The 16,881-nt window shown below is 40.9% G+C and overlaps 1 protein-coding gene across 1 annotated transcript in view; it reads left to right on the top strand.

Annotated features, from left to right (window-relative positions):
• adgrl3.1 (adhesion G protein-coupled receptor L3.1) overlaps nucleotides 1-16,881 on the top strand; it is a 479,593-nt gene that overhangs the window by 185,005 nt on the left and 277,707 nt on the right. Inside the window, exon 5 of the mRNA XM_034187839.1 lies at nucleotides 6,438-6,547. Coding sequence (XP_034043730.1) covers nucleotides 6,438-6,547 — 110 coding nt within the window. The remainder of the gene's footprint in view (nucleotides 1-6,437; nucleotides 6,548-16,881) is intronic.

The following is a 16,881-nucleotide window of genomic DNA, read 5'->3' on the forward strand; positions in this document are numbered from 1 at the left end:
TCAATGGCACAATCGTATGGACGGGGGGGGGGGGGAAGGGTGAGTGCCAGATCCTTACTGAACACATCTACAAGGTCGTGGTACTCCACCGGCACCGTCCCTAGATTGGGTGGGACTCTGACCTCCTCCTTAGCCTGGGAACCGGGAGGAACCGAGGAACCTAAACATACCCGATGGCAGGTCTCGCTCCACTGAACCACTACCCCGGACGGCCAATCGATCCGGGGATTGTGTTTTAACATCCAGGGGAACCCTAAAATCACACGGGAGGTAGCAGGAGTCACAAAAAACTCGATCTCCTCCCGGTGATTTCCTGACACCACCAGAGTTACAGGTGGTGTCTTATGCGTGATTGGAGGGAGTAGGGAGCCATCTAGTGCTCGCACCTGCACAGGCGAGGTCAGCGCCACCAGAGGGAGCCCTATCTCCCTGGCCCATCTGCTGTCTAACAGATTCCCTTCAGAGCCCGTGTCCACCAGTGCTGGGGCCTTCAGGGTTGAATCCTCATAAAGGATCGTAACTGGGAGTCGTGTGGCAATGTGGGTGTGTCCCACGTGAATGTCTCGGCCCACCCCTAGCCCAGTTTCTAGGGGCGGGCGTTGGTGTTTAACCGCTCGGGGCAGTCTCTTACCTGATGCTCCATCGAGCCACAAACAAAACACGCTCTGCGGGCCAGCCTCCTCTGTGTATCTGGTGCCCTAAATGTAGCCCTGCTCATGTCCATAGCTTCGTCAGCAGGGGGAGCTGTGACCACACGGAGCGCAGGGGCCGTGGAGCGTGGGGAGGGCGGAACGCGGTCGGAACCAGAAGGGAGAATGACGGCGCGTGCCCGGCCACGCCCTTCGTCTCGTTCCCGACGGCATTCTTCTAACCGATTGTCTAATCGTATGACGAGATCAATAAGCCCATCTAAATCCCGCGGTTCGTCCTTAGCCACCAGGTGCTCCTTTAGAACCAATGACAGTCCGTTTACAAAGGCGGCGCGGAGGGCAGTGCTATTCCAGCCGGACCTCGCAGCCGTGATGCGGAAGTCAACTGCATAGGCAGCTGCGCTCCGGCGCCCCTGTCTCATTGACAGCAGCACGGCTGAAGCGGTCTCTCCTCTATTAGGGTGATCGAACACTGTTCTGAACTCCCTCACAAACCCATCATATGTCTGAAGGAGCCGTGAATTCTGCTCCCAGAGCGCTGTAGCCCAAGCACGTGCCTCACCGCGAAGCAGGTTTATTACATAAGCTATCTTGCTAGCATCAGTCGCGTACATGACAGGACGTTGTGCGAAGACGAGCGAACACTGCATAAGGAAGTCCGCGCACGTCTCCACACAACCTCCGTACGGCTCTGGAGGGCTTATGTATGCTTCCGGGGAAGGTGGGAGGGGTCGTTGAACGACCTGTGGAACGTCACTGTTACGCACAGGGTCGACAGGAGGGAGAGCCGCAGCAGCGCCCTGAGGGCGCACCTCCACCTGCGCGGCGAGAGCCTCCACCCTGCGGTTAAGGAGGACGTTCTGCTCGGTTATTAAATCCAACCGAGCCGTGAAAGCGGTGAGGATCCGCTGCAACTCACCGATCATTCCTCCTGCGGACGCCTGTGTGCCCTGTTCTTCCATTGGCCATTCAACAGCCGGTTGACGCCCCTCGGGATCCATGACGTTGGCCGAGATATCCTGTTGGGAAAGTGTAGGAACACGGACCCACAACAGGGGGCGCAAATGAACGGACAATGGAGGAAGTCAAATAACAATGCTTTACTGTTGTGAAACACGCACAACAAACACAACTGATTACAATGTCCAAGTATAAGCCGAATTCCAACGGTGTCGTGTGGGCAGGCTCGAAGATAGGAGACGTCTGTCCAAGTCAAACCGGAACCACCCGATTTCCTCCGCCACCGAACCCCGGGAATACTGGAGCCGCCAAGTCCCGAACTCCCAGGTGGCCACTGCCTCCGCTCGTCGGATCCAGTACTGCTGGCGAGGAACAGAAACAGTCAGATGTGGGTGCGTCTGCACCCAGCAGCACGTAGGGTGGAAACACCACCTCCACCTCTCGTCAGGAAAAACACTGTAGTGTAGGAATGTGAGTACTTCTCCAAAATACAGTCTCCTGCTGTTCTTCTCTCTTTCTGTGTAAAGGCAAAAAGTATTTAATGGTCAAAAGATAATCCGTTAGGCTGGATACATTACCTCCTTGGTAGAGCGATATCTCGGCAAAGAGGTGGAGATGACGTCTTGCTGATATACTGATGTTGATCAGATGAGTGGTGACAGCTGTCATAGGTGATGAGCGTCAGCTGTCACCCCGGCTACTCCTGTTAGGCGGCAGCGCCCTCTGGTGCCTGGAGCCCGCACTCCAGGCAGGGTGCCCTCTGGTGGTGGTGGGCCAGCAGTACCTCCTCTTCTGGCGGCCCACACAACAATTTAAATGTCCACAAAATCTACAATCCGGATCAGCTCCGGGTCAAACTTTGTCAGGTGATAAACGATACCATTCTACATAACGCTCTCAAATACTATACTATATATATATATACAATATCAATTTATTTTCACTTTATTTTCATTTACGAGGTCTATTAGAAAAGTATCCGACCTTATTATTTTTTTCAAAAACCATATGGATTTGAATCACGTGTGATTACATCAGACATGCTTGAACCCTCGTGGGCATGCGAGAGTTTTTTCACGCCTGTCGGTTACATCATTCGCCTGTGGGCAGTCTTTGAGTGAGGAGTTGCCCACCCTCTCGTCGATTTTTCATTGTTTAGGAATGGCTCAGAGACTGCTGCTTTGTTTGATAAAAATTTTTTCAAAACTGTAAGGCACAACTGAGTGGACACCATTCGATAAATTCAGCTGGTTTTCGGTAAAAATTTTAACGGCTGATGAGAGATTTTGGTCTGGTAGTGTCGCCGTAAGGACGGCCCACGGTGCCTGACAGTGATCTGCGCTTCGCAGCGTCTCGCCGTTTCAAGTTGAAAACTTTCACATTTCAGGCTCTGTTGATCCATTAAGTCGTCAGAGAACAGAGAACTTTCAGAAGAAGTCGGCATGAGGAGTTTATTCGGACATTCCATTGTTAACGGACATTTTGTAATGAAAGAACGTGCGGGCAGAGTCGCATGTCGGGCCGCACTCGACCGCAGGGGGTCGCGACAGGAAAAACACCTCTGTTGGAAACCTTAACGGGCAAGTTGGAACATGCCCAAGCTGTTAAACAATTTCTCAGTTACTCACTTGTTGAAAGCCATCAAAAGCCGCCTGAATTTTACAAATGGTTTTCAACACGGAGGTGTTTTTCCTGTCGCGGCACACACAGATTTGCCGAGTCGGCACGGAAACGACTCGGCGAATTTGCGCGTACGTCTTTCATTAAAAAATGTCCTTAAACAGTGGAATGTCCACATAAAGTCCTCATGCCAGCCTCTTCTGAATCTTCTGTTCTCTCACGATGTCCTGGGTGAATTAAGCCTTAAATTAGGATCTTTTCAGGTCGAAACAGGCCGACGATGGCGCCTGGAAGCGCTGCGCGACGTCCCGCTCCGTGGGAAGTCCTTACACCAACAGAAACACCCCATAATCTCTCAATAGCTGTTAAACATTTCACCGAAAACCAGCTTAATTTCTCGAATAGTGTCCACTCGGATATTCCTCACAGGTCCAGAAAAAATTTTGATAAAGCAACGCGCGCCGTCTCGAGCAGCGTGTGAAACAAAGGAATTCAGCCGAGAGGGCGGGACCTGCGTAAAAAAACTCACGCATGCGCACGAGGGTTCGAGCATGATTGGTGTAATCGCACGTCATTCAAATCCATATAGTTAAAAAAAAAATAAAAGTGTCGGTTTCTTATCTAATAGACCTCGTATATAGCGCCAAATCACAACAGAGTTGCCTCAAAGCGCTTCACACAGGTAAGGTCTAACCTTACAACCCCCAGAGCAACAGTGGTAAGGAAAAACTCCCTCTGAGGAAGAAACCTCAAGCAGACCAATACAGACAATACAAATCCATACAGCGTTATGGATTTGTGAAAATTTGTTTAACCCTCTCGAGTCAAATGATGCACCTTCATGTCAGAACCTAACAATGACCTAATTAAGTGGGCATAGCCTAAAATCTGCTCCACTCTGACAGTCTTTTTGAGTACGTGTTGAAAGTGGAGACTTCAACCTCCAAACCACTTTTTAAATTTTGTTAATACGCCTATTATGTTTAATAATTTACACACGTTTTTCTGGGATGATATCGTCATATTCACTGCGCATTTTGCAGACAGCAAAATGACTCATTTTCTCCTTTCAGCTGGAGGAGCGAGAGGGCTGGAATGAAACAGGACTCCCTCAACTGCAGCAGGAGAGAGGGGTGTTACTATTGATGGAACAATCAGAAACTAACCAGTCACATTCTCCAACTTCATGCGGGTTTGATGACAATGCACAGACCCCACGTGTGTGTGTGTGTGTGTGTGTGTGTGTGTGTGTGTGTGTGTGTGTGTGTGTGTGTGTGTGTGTGTGTGTGTGTGTGTGTGTGTGTGTGTGTGTGTGTGTGTGTGTGTGTGTGTGTGTGTGTGGCTCCAGACAACAATAGTAGTGGTGGCACCAAGCTTTCAGATGCAGTGCAATTTCAGTACAGTGATAAATAGTTGTAGTCAGAAGTTTACACAAGCTGGTCATGAACTTGAACTGTTCTTTTTCCAGGGTGTAAAGATTATACAATATACATCATTAATGTCTTTAAGAAACAAGAATTGGGTGCACAAGTTTAAATTTATTTTGGATGTTCTCTATTCCACATAGCGTCAAAATTATATATGCAGTTTCAAATATACACATACACCCCCACTAATATTTGGTTAAATGTCCCTTAGTCAGTTGGCCCTCGATAAGATCCTTTTGGTAACCATCAGCAACCATAAAAAATTTTCTCCAGAAGGCATTTGACTTGTCTATGTGAGCCGCAACAAATTTCAGTCCAGCTTGACAGTGTTGACTTTGAAGCAGGGGCTTCTTTCTTGGTCTGCATCATCTCAGTCCATGGTGTTCTAAAACTTGGTTCAATGTGGACAGTAAAGCTGATGTTCCAGCCGTTTTTATGTAACAGCTGAGCGGATCCTTGTCGTTTGATTGGTGCTTTGTATGTCACATGACATGGATTATTCGTCCCATTTGTGTTGCATTGCATTTAGAGTGCAGTTTGGTTCCATTTAGAGTGCAAATTTGGTTCCATACGTTTGGTACCATTGTACTCTGCACACACAGGCACCCACACACACGCACGCAAATTACATTTTAACAAACAAATTACATTTGTTTCAAGATTGTTTTCTGCCCTACAAGAGCTAATTTGTTCAAATTAATTATGTTTTTATTAGATTTTTCCAATGCAACGTATACAATGTAAATATGCACCAGGGCTGATTAAGACCAAGTTGACACATCCACAGGTATTTTTAAAGACAAGGACAGACTAAAAAAAAAAATCTCTGTCCAAATGAAAAGGCAAAACACATTGTGAAGTGCTGTCAAGACCATGAACCCATGTTGGCCAAGTGAAAGCTGAAAAAACCAAAACCAAATAACTAAATTTTCCTCATCTGCACACAGTTTCTTAAAATCTTCACCTTCAAAAGAATTTGGCAAAAGCTCAATTTTCAGTGACCTGAAACACAGTTTGGATTTGGATGAAAAGCCAAAATGCATAGATTAACTACCTTTTCTAAAATGCCCATGTACCTGTGGACAGGTCCTCAGTAATCTCACAAATGCTTTTTTCAGTTCTATTATTTATAATAAATAAATGATAGTAATAAATAATAATAATACCATTGAAATCGCTGTCAGTATTCCTCACTGCACAATTATTTTTTTCATTATATTACACACATCCAATATCATTTAAGATATGAAACTTTGACAATGGGTTTGACATTTTTTTTCTTGCACACGCCTACACATAAATGTCATATGTGCTCTTTTAAATTGATATCTTACATGCTATCACATATAAATATGCATAGTGTGCTGCTGCCTTTTATAACCTGCTCTAATGAGAGTAAGAAAAAGTTTTTCTCGTCAAGAGACAGGCCCCCTGATACTTACAAGTAATTATCTGAAGTCTGAGGCAAACTCTTGAAGTCAGAGGTTATTGTTCTCTTTCCTGCAAGAACACCAGAAGTATTCATGTATAACAGCTCTTCAATAGCCATTGTGTACTAGTGAACCCATTGATTCCATTCGTGTAATCTATGGGTAAGTACATGTTACATTGCTCTCCTTTGATTATTAAAAGGCCTTCAACACATTTTGAATAAGTATTTGTCTGGGTGAGTGAGTAACTGGATGTCACATTGCTTTAATGTATGTCGGGGTCTCTGTATGAGTTTTTCTCTGCACTTTGGTATAAATTCATCTCAAATATCTGCCCTTTTTTTGTACAGATGCAACAACCGTACCCAGTGTGCAGTGGTTGCTGGGCCTGATGTTTTCCCCGACCCCTGTCCTGGCACATACAAATACCTTGAAGTCCAGTATGAGTGTGTCCCATACAGTAAGTACTCTAGTTTTGCAATGTTCTGTTGTATCTTAATCTAGTTTGCATGATGAGTAATTATTAAGGGTGTGCATCTCTCCCTTATGAGACAATACAATACATATATCAATACAGTATGATTTGGGAACAATATTTTTCGTTTGGAATGAGTAATTCTTTGCAATATGATGCACTCAGATACAATTCTTTGTGTAATGTAGGCATTATTTTTCCATGATAACTTAGAAAATGTGGCATTGCTTTCGTTTGTATATATATTTTCTGAAAGCCCAGGTTTTTGCTACTGTGCTCCAGCATTTGGGGCCACATTACATACAGTAATAGAAAGTGCAGGATAGAAGAAAAGCAGAAGCAAAAAAAGCTAGCTGTTGTTGGTACAGCATATATTTTCTATTGTGAACTGGAATGACAGTATTCACAAACTGTGAACTACAAAGTTCAAACAGATACACTTAGTCATTATACTGCCGACTGGTACCTCCCATTTACCTTGTATTATTCCTGTGACCATTGTCATAAGAGCCTTGCAGCAATCTTTGAACTTTTGTGAAAGTTTGAAGATGTAGACGTAGCAGCATCCAATTCAACTTATTCATAATATTAAAATTGAGCCATACATCGATCCAGGGGTCTGTGTATGAAGTAATCAAATCGATGACTTTAAAGTTGATATTTGATCTGTCTACGTTACACCCTTATATATCTTTCTGCCATCTGTCTGCCTCTTTGTGCATATTCTAACTCAAAAAGTAGGTTAATAATTACTATAACATTGGAGGGATGGTCCTTTGGTGAAAAATAATTTGACCCACTTATAGCACCAAGCTATTTCTTTTTACTGTATGTCATGCTTCAAATTACAGAGGGTACCCTCAGTCTCACCACCCCCACCAAAGGTGGTCAAAACTACAGTTTAGGGTGTTTGCGACATTTATATGAGCCTTCTTACCTGAAATTGTAAACATTACAAAATACTTGACATAGTCATGGCTTGACTTCAATCCAGTTTATTTATACAGCACCAAATCACAACACAGGTCACACCAAGGTGCTTTACAAGGGTTAGCTGTAACCTTACCAACCACCTAGTGCAAGCACATAGGTAACATTGATTGTAGGAAGAAACCCCAGGCAGGCCAGACTCAAAGGGGTGACCATTTGTTTTGGACATACTACCAATGATAAGAATTTATAAAGTACAACAGAGAAATGTCCAACATGGCAAACAGAGGAGATGGAACCAAGCATCCATACACGTCAGTTTGAATGATTAAATTGACCAATGTCCATCAATGAGAGGCAGCAAAAGTTGTGGACCTACATGGAATGCTGTAACAGACAGCCTTGACGAATCTTGGACTATGATGTTAGACACCCTTAAAGTAGACCTGATTATTTCTTAAACTTAGTGGAATCTTTCATCTGCCTGCGTCACTAACATTATTGCAATGACTCACTTAAGTCTATGCCCACATTATCTTTTGCCACAAGCAAAATTATGCTGTAGAAGGTTAATGGAAGCATCAATGTATCAAGTGTTTACAGCTGAATGCTCATGATGGCCAGTTTATCATTTTTCCTTATATCATAGTTTAAAGACACTGCAAAACTGCAAAATCATACCACATATATTTGTCTTGTCAAAATATCTAATCTACACTTGTGATGGTCCAGTGGATAAGCAGTGGGCTTCAGACCAGAGAATCTTCTGTTCAAACCCCAGTCTGGCCAGATAATCACTGCAGACCCTTGGGCAAGGTCCTTAATCTCCAAATTGCTCCCGGCGTGTGGTGAGCACCTTACATGGCAGCACCTTGACATCGGTGTGTCAATGTGTCTGTATGAATAGGTGAATGCGAGGCATCATTGTAACACTTTGAGCATCTGATATAAAAGGAAAAGCACTATATAAATGCAGTCTATTTACCAAAATAAAATTTTCCAAAGATGTTAGGATTAGAAGACAGAGGCTGAATCTCAATTCTACCCCTTGGCCCTTCCCCTTACCCCTTCCCCTCCGTTTTGTGCGGGCACGAGTGACAGAGGGGTGTCTCAATTCTCTTTTAGTAGCGAGGCGGAGGGGAAGGCGAAGGGCTTCAAACCCCTCCATTTGGAGTGAATCCGGATGCACACTTCGTTTGGAGGGGTAGGAGGAGCTTACCGCTGTCTCAGAAAAAACAAATATGATGCCGAAAGAGCTGCACAAATGAAGCGGCTTTCATTACAAATTACGCTGTTTAGAATGTTAGAACTTGCCCAAAAACTTTACAGACAGTTGTCTATGACAGCAACGTGTATGCTGCTGGATGCATGTTGCGTATATTGTCATTCTGAAGAATATCATAACTTCGCTCGTGTGCTGAGGCTTTAAAATGCGCATACACACGAACGCTACGATAAGACACTTTTATATCTCACAGCGGAGAAAATCATGATAAAGTGTAAGCACGTTAATTTGTATGTTCATAAATCTTTGGATAATATCAATCCCTGCTGCTGGATTTCAAGGTCTGTAACGTGTGTGTACTTTGTAAACAAACAGGGAGCCCTGAACACACTCGTCTCCTAATAAGAAAATGAGGCAGAAAATGAGAAGTTTCATCAATGTTGGAAAATATATACACACATGTATATGTGTAACACATAACCTGACGTCCTAATAGACTGATATTATTTGTCAAGGAAATTTCTGAAGGAAATAGAGCTGGATGCAAAAAATGGGAGAATTTGAAAAAGAAATATAAGGTTAACAGAACTAAATGCAGCCCAAAACATCAATTTATTTATATAGCGCCAAATCACAACAAACAGTTGCCCCAAGGTGCTTTATATTGTAAGGCAAGGCCATACAATAATTACGGAAAAACACCAACGGTCAAAACGACCCCCTGTGAGCAAGCACTTGGCTACAGTGGGAAGGAAAAACTCCCTTTTAACAGGAAGAAACCTCCAGCAGAACCAGGCTCAGGGAGGGGCAGTCTTCTGCTGGGACTGGTTGGGGCTGAGGGAGAGAACCAGGAAAAAGACATGCTGTGGAGGGGAGCAGAGATCAATCACTAATGATTAAATGCAGAGTGGTGCATACAGAGCAAAAAGAGAAAGAAACACTCAGTGCATCATGGGAACCCCCCCAGCAGTCTAAGTCTATAGCAGCATAACTAAGGGATGGTTTAGGGTCACCTGATCCAGCCCTAACTATAAGCTTTAGCAAAAAGGAAAGTTTTAAGCCTAATCTTAAAAGTAGAGAGGGTGTCTGTCTCCCTGATCTGAATTGGGAGCTGGTTCCACAGGAGAGGAGCCTGAAAGCTGAAGGCTCTGCCTCCCATTCTACTCTTACAAACCCTAGGAACTACAAGTAAGCCTGCAGTCTGAGAGCGAAGTGCTCTTTTGGGGTGATATGGTACTATGAGGTCCCTAAGATAAGATGGGACCTGATTATTGAAAACCTTATAAGTAAGAAGAAGAATTTTAAATTCTATTCTAGAATTAACAGGAAGCCAATGAAGAGAGGCCAATATGGGTGAGATATACATCAACATACCCACAAGTGCTGATCATATAATTACAATGTCAAGAAAAAGGTGATTTATTTCAGTAATTCCATTCAAAAAGTGAAACTTGTATAATGTATACATTCATTGCACACAGACTGATATATTTCGTGTTTATTTTAAATAAATAGTTTTCCTGTTTTATCATTAGTATTTTATATGATTGTGTGTCTTTTTTTATTCTTTTTATTATTTTACTTCTTTTACTTATTTATGTTTTAAACTTTTTTATTGTGTTTTAATCTTATTTCATTTTATTCTGCTTTTAAATGATGTTTGTGAAGCGCCTTGAGGCGATTAGTTGTAATTTGGCTATATAAATGAGTAAATTCTTATTATAAATTATTTAAATTACTAATTAATTAATTAATTACTAATCAATCAATTAATGATTAATCAAATAATATTAATTACTATTATTGATTAATTATTATTAGTATTATTAGCAATCAATTACTAATTAATTATTAATACTATTAATTATTATTATTATTATTATAAATTACAAATTAATTAATTAACATGACATGATTGCGATGCATCAAAGAAATCTGCAACTTCTTCTATTTCTTTGCATTTACACAGAAAGGCGAGAAAATAAAAAGAGCAAACAGGCTACTGTAACAAGTTGCATTTCGGTTGCCATGTTAACAAACAGTGAAGACAGCAGATTGACACGGGCAGTTTTTTTCTGCTAAGGCGGAGAGGTGTCTCAATTCATAGGGCTAGAGGCATACCCCTTTGCCTTACCCCTTGCTTTAAAGGGGTAGGCGTAGGGGTAGGGGTAGGGCCAAGGGGAAGGGGTACAAAAGAGAAATGAGATTATGGGAGTCTTATTTTTGGCCGTATCTGAGACTAAACAAGCTTTTTTGACTCACCGCAAGATTTGTAAGCTGCTGTGTTATTTGTAAAAGATGTAACACTACCTAATGCTTGTAAAATATCACATAAAATGAGTCATTTAGCTAATTTCAAGAACTTTTTTGAGAAATCTTAAGTCAGTTTTCACTTATTCCATTGGCAAGTGAACATGTAAATGCAAGGAATTTTTTATTTTATTTTATTTATTTATTTATTTTTTAATTCCTTGCATTAAAAAAAAAAAATCTCCATTTGCAAGACTCCAAAGGATGCTGTCCATTTCCCTTTCTTCTCACTAACTGTGATGTGTAAGAAATATTTTTGGTCATTGTATTGGTTTATAAACAAAAATTGACTTTTTAATAAGCAGTTTCAGCTGCTTGATAAATTGTTATGATAACACATAAATTCTGATGGAGGACAAACTGGTACAAATGTTGACCTTTAACATAGTGTAATAACCAGGGGTGAAAGTAAGCTGGTGAAGTCCAGTACTACATAGCGGTAAAAGATTCAGAGGTGGTATGTACGTAGTTGTGGTAAGAGAGGAGGGCTAACATGCAAAACCAGCCACGACCACAGTTTCAGCAAAAACTCATCTACTATATGTCATCTGAAAAGAATGTTATTCTCCTCACTGAATGCTGGTATGTCGTCCCGAAATACCTCCGAAGTGTACGTTTAGTGATTTTGATCGGTACGTGCCAGACATTAACGTCTGGCATAGGTAGCTGACCGTCATTAGGAAGGTATTTAGTGCAGAAAATCTCCCAAATAAAATGCGTATCTCTTTTAGGATATTGTGTACTTTTATTCTAACATCACAGAATGTAGCTCAGACATTTTCGACATGACTGAAATGTGAGCAACGTGGATGCCCATGTTTCCCTGTGAAACGGTGCCCTTGATTTTCTCACAAACAGATGACAGACTATGGGTTATTAGTGGTGTTTGCACTGGGAGAAATAATAAAGGATTCCTTAAATTCTAAACATTCTTGTAGTTGGTTTACATGCTGTCATGTGTTACATTAGACAGCGTATCTGTGACTAGTTTTAGATGCTGGTTCTGGAAAAAGAGAGGGAAAACCATCAAAGTAGCGACTAACTGGTGGTGTGATTTGATACCAATTAAATGCATGGCCAGTATCGCAGATACTGATACCAGTAGTGACACGTTTTTAGAATTAAGGTGGATGCATCATCAAAGTGATACATATGAATTCATTTTCATAACCTTTAAGTGTTGGATTATTAATTACTTAAAACCTAGGACAGAATTTTCCCAAAGTATATATGTAGATAAACAGAAAATACTTGATTATCATAATAAAGGTTTTTGTTCAAAACTGTAACAAAACAATTTGTCTGTTTTTTCTCAAATAAACAAAGTGCAGAAAATTATTACTTGAGAACAAATTAAATTTTCATTTAGTGTTCAGAAACTACAATACAAAAATTTCTCCCATTGTACTTCTTTTATGGAGTTTTTTTTTTTTTTTCTTAAATAAAGTGTACAAAATTATGGCTCAAGAACAAATGTTATAAAACAAGTAGAATTTCAAGTGCAATGTGTGTTCTGGAAGTACAACACAAAACTTTTTTTTCTGAATGCAGTAGTGTGTACAGGAGAGAAACTGAAATTAAATTATCGATCTCATTACACTGGTATCAATCAATAAATATCAATACCAGCGTTGGTATCAATGTCATCAATATTTGGATTGAGCCATCCACCACTAAGAGTAAAAGCCTTTTGTTCAGAAGCAAAAACAAAAACAAAACAATTCTTCAGATGTTCAAAAGAAAAGACAGAGATGCTGAAAATGCAAAGCTCAGAAAAGCATGTATACAAGATGATTCAGTGCAAGAGGTCCAGAGCGAGGAAGCACAAAGTCCGCATAAAGACGCGGCAGAAGCAAGCACAGGTGATGATGCCAGACCTACTGCTTACCCTTCTATAAGGACAAAGGCACAGGATGAGAAGGTCAGAATTAAAAGTGAATGGTATGCTCAGAATGGAAAGCTTGTCTGTATCTCACAACGTGATGTGAAGGACCTCAGAGTCAAAGTGTTTTCTTTTGATGGACGAACATCCATCATTTTGTGCATTGAAGGAAACCTTTTCAGAAATTCTGTTTACAAGAATCTCATTAAGTGCTGAATGCAACGTTCTAAAAAGAAAGAGAATTGTTAACCATTCATGTGTTGAATTAAGCAGTTATTGAAATTAAAACAAAAGAAGTTGTGAGGATTCTGAATGTTTTGACTACTTGCACATGAGCCTATTAAAAGTTGCCTCTCATAGTAAAATATTTCAATTCACATGTCAAGTGTTTCTAATTTCTTATTTTACATACTAAAATACTTTGAAATGTTAATGTTTTCCAAGGATGTGAAGGGAGAGATGAGCAATACAAAGCGATGAAGTGATATAGAGCACTCCAACAACTGTGGAACTTTTAAGTGTTGTAATTTTCTCCAAAAAATTGCAACACTTAAAAGTTTCACAGTTACTGCCTGCTGCATAACAGACACATTCAGGTTCAGTGTGTTAAAAATATTTTTGTGTCCTTGATGATATTCCACTCTATTTTTCAGCTTAGAGGGTTTGTCCAAAGGCAAAGCTACCGTAAAACACGGCGCCTTTGTCTTTTTTTATAAAACTGCTGAATCTCAAGTGATTCCCAGAGTGCTGCTTCTCACGATTTAGTTTTCGTATCACAAAATTCGATACAGTTTACTTCATTCAGAAGACAGCTATTTTTGAAAAGCAGCTGAAAGCTCAGTTGTTCTTTGGACCAAAAACGTTAATGCTCGAGAGAGAGCAGCGGAACCCCAGGCCATATTACACATAAAGTAAAGAGGACAGGCACTGAACTGGAAAATACCAAAATATATAGATGAAGGAGTCAAAATAAGATTTCTTTACTCAAGTAATGACAGAGCTTTATACTGTGGAAGAATTTAAACTGTCAGACGTAGAATAACTTTTAGTTTTTGCTGCATATGATGAACTAAACTTACTGCTGCATGAAGCTCACATATAGTGAACGATTCAAGAAAAATGGTTTATGTTAAGGTGCCAGGAGATATATGCATGAGTATATCCCGACATATGAAACAACATGACATGCAACAAATCCTGGGTCAGTATGCAAGGTGCACAAAGAAGAAGTAGTTGTAGTTGTGCATTATAAACTTTGGAAACACTTTACAACATTGGTACATTTATTGACATTACTTAATGCGGTAATAAACATTAGCCAACAGTTGCTTAAGAATTAACTGTGTTTCATCCATTTAAAATGTAATGTACTGTCAGTTAATGCTTATTATTGTGTTAAATAATATTATTATTATTGTGTTAAATAATATGCCCTAGAAAGTGTTACTAAACCTTGTCTTTGTGTGCACCCATGTATGTACTGCCGTTTCTGTATGTCAGCAGAAGGCATCTCACTATCTAGTGTTGAACTCGTAGAGATATTCACTTATCTCGGCAGTGACATACATGTCTGTGGGTCATCGACCTTTGACATCAAGAGCCGTCTGAGACGAGCTTATGGAATCACATTGTTGCTGGACAGAGGTGTTGGTCCTGGTGCTGCCTGTCTTGCTGTATGGTTGTGAAAATTGGATGCTAGCCAGTGACCTCAAGTGACAGCTGGATGTCTTTAGTAAGAGGTCTCTTCAGAGGATCTTTGGGTATCACTGGAATGACTCTGTATCAAACAAGTGGTTACTGAGAAAGATTATGAGGAGAAGTATCACTTGTGTTGTAAGGGAGCATCTGTTTCAATGTTTTGGCCATATGACACGTTTGTGCATGATTGTGCACGCAGGCGACCTAGTGTTGAGAACCTCAGTAGCTGGAGAACGTCAAGAGAATGCCCACATTTCATCTGTCTGCGGCAGATAGATGGTTGTTTTGGAGATGTAGGAATGGACCAGTTGTCTGCCTCTGTAGCTGCCATCCAGGACCCAAGGCAGTTCAGTGGTGTTGTGGATGTAGCGAAGTGCATCGCCAGTGTATCACCAGTGCATCGCCAGCACATGCTCCCACACTTGACATGACTTGACAACTAATCACTGTTCATAAAATGGTAAAAAATACAAGACCTCCCATCCCAATTAAATGGTTCCTCCCTTGAGCATGGGAAAAGGTGCTGCGAGAGAGGACGAGCCCCCCACTTTGTCCAAGTTGATTTCTGCTCACGCGTAGGGGAATCCTGGTCTCTCGCTCGAAACGTATGGCACTATGGGGGGAGGGCTTGGAACTATGGAGGAGGGAACCAGGTTGGTACTGGCTCTGCTGTGATTGGTCATTTGTGATTGACAGCCCTGATAATTGATAACTGATCATTTGTGTGCGCAGTTCATCGCTATGTGGGCGAAATTATATAATACTCCCAAACTCATTTTTTACACGAGTGTGGTTTTGGCACTGATCTGACACCATATGAATTTCTCAGTGATCCCAAGTTTCTAGTTGCAGTTCCACATTTTTTCCAGAAAATGAATTGAAAGACTTGTTTTGACTTTTGACCAAAGGTTCTCACATTGCATCCCAGCGTTTGATCCAACTGAATATTTCTCCTGAAAATGACCAAAATTGTGTTTTTTTGACTTTTGACCAAACAGAGATAGTCTGTAAATATTTATCAGTCAGTACTGAGGATAAAGAGCTGATTTTGACCTGTGTTCGTTCAGGGGCCCCGAGTTTCTTTTTGCACCTGCTGAACATTTTTCCTTAAATTAAGTTGAAATGTGTGTTTTGAGTTTTAACCCAAAGGAAAGAGTCCCTTGCTATATCTCATTCAGTCCTGAGGGTAGAGAGTAAATTTTTGCCTTAGAAACCGCAAATCCTTAAATAACATGTTTGTTCCATTTGAACATTTCTCCAGAATTGTGTCTTGTGACTTCTGACATAAAAGAGATTGTTCCTTAACCTCTTAAGTCCGAGGGCCTATTTCACCCATACATTATGATTTATTTCTCAGCTTGTACAAGGTCAAAAATGCAAAACTTTGGATCAGCTAAAAGACCTAGGGGATGTTGTGGATGCAAAAAAAAAAAAAAAAAAAAAAAAAAATTAAGTAAGTAATACTTGGTAGAAGTAAATGAGGGTTTTTTGCCCAAAAAATGAATTTTGATTTATGCCTTTATTTGCTTGGCGTTTGAGCTGTGGTAGGTGGTATGTGATTGAAGTGGATACTTTTGTAGAGGAGACTTTGCTTGACATTTTGATGTATAATAAGTGTATGTTGGTGTCAGCATTGGTTAGTTATGAGCGTTCAAATGTTTCAAAATGGGGAAAGTCCCCAAATTTAGGGAATCTCTGGTTTATCTCAGTTAGTGCTGATGATGGAGAGCTTATTCTTTTCTGAAATTACTCAGGGTCCCCAAATTTATAATTTGGCCTTTTGAACTTTTTTTAACATGAGTGGACACATTGTAAACTTTGACTCAAATAAAATGCTCCTGCCTTGTACCTCACTGGTTACTGAGGCTTGACAGTAGTAATTATTCGTGGACCCTAGTTCCCATTTGAGGCAGTTGAACTTGATTTCCTGAAAATGACAGGAAAAACCTTGTTTTAATCTTGAACTCTGATGAAATTGCCTCAGTTTATGAACCAGAATGGAATACTTTCTCTTTCATCTTATGGTGACACAAGGCAATGGAAAGACAGTTTTGTATTTGTATGTTGGGGAAAAAAATACTTGACACTATAATGAAGATTATAAAACCGGTCCAAAAATTTGCTTGGGGTTGCTTTGCAGTATAGGGGGTCGACACTGTAAAAAAAAAAAAAAAAAACTTCTACCTGTTTCTGAGTCTGTCTGATAACATCAGAGTGAACAGACTTGGCACCACGGTCCGCACAGACGGCCAAGGTGATCTCTCACACTGAAGC

Source organism: Thalassophryne amazonica, chromosome 15, assembly GCF_902500255.1.
Source record: "Thalassophryne amazonica chromosome 15, fThaAma1.1, whole genome shotgun sequence".
NCBI classification, from domain to species: Eukaryota; Metazoa; Chordata; class Actinopteri; order Batrachoidiformes; family Batrachoididae; genus Thalassophryne; species Thalassophryne amazonica.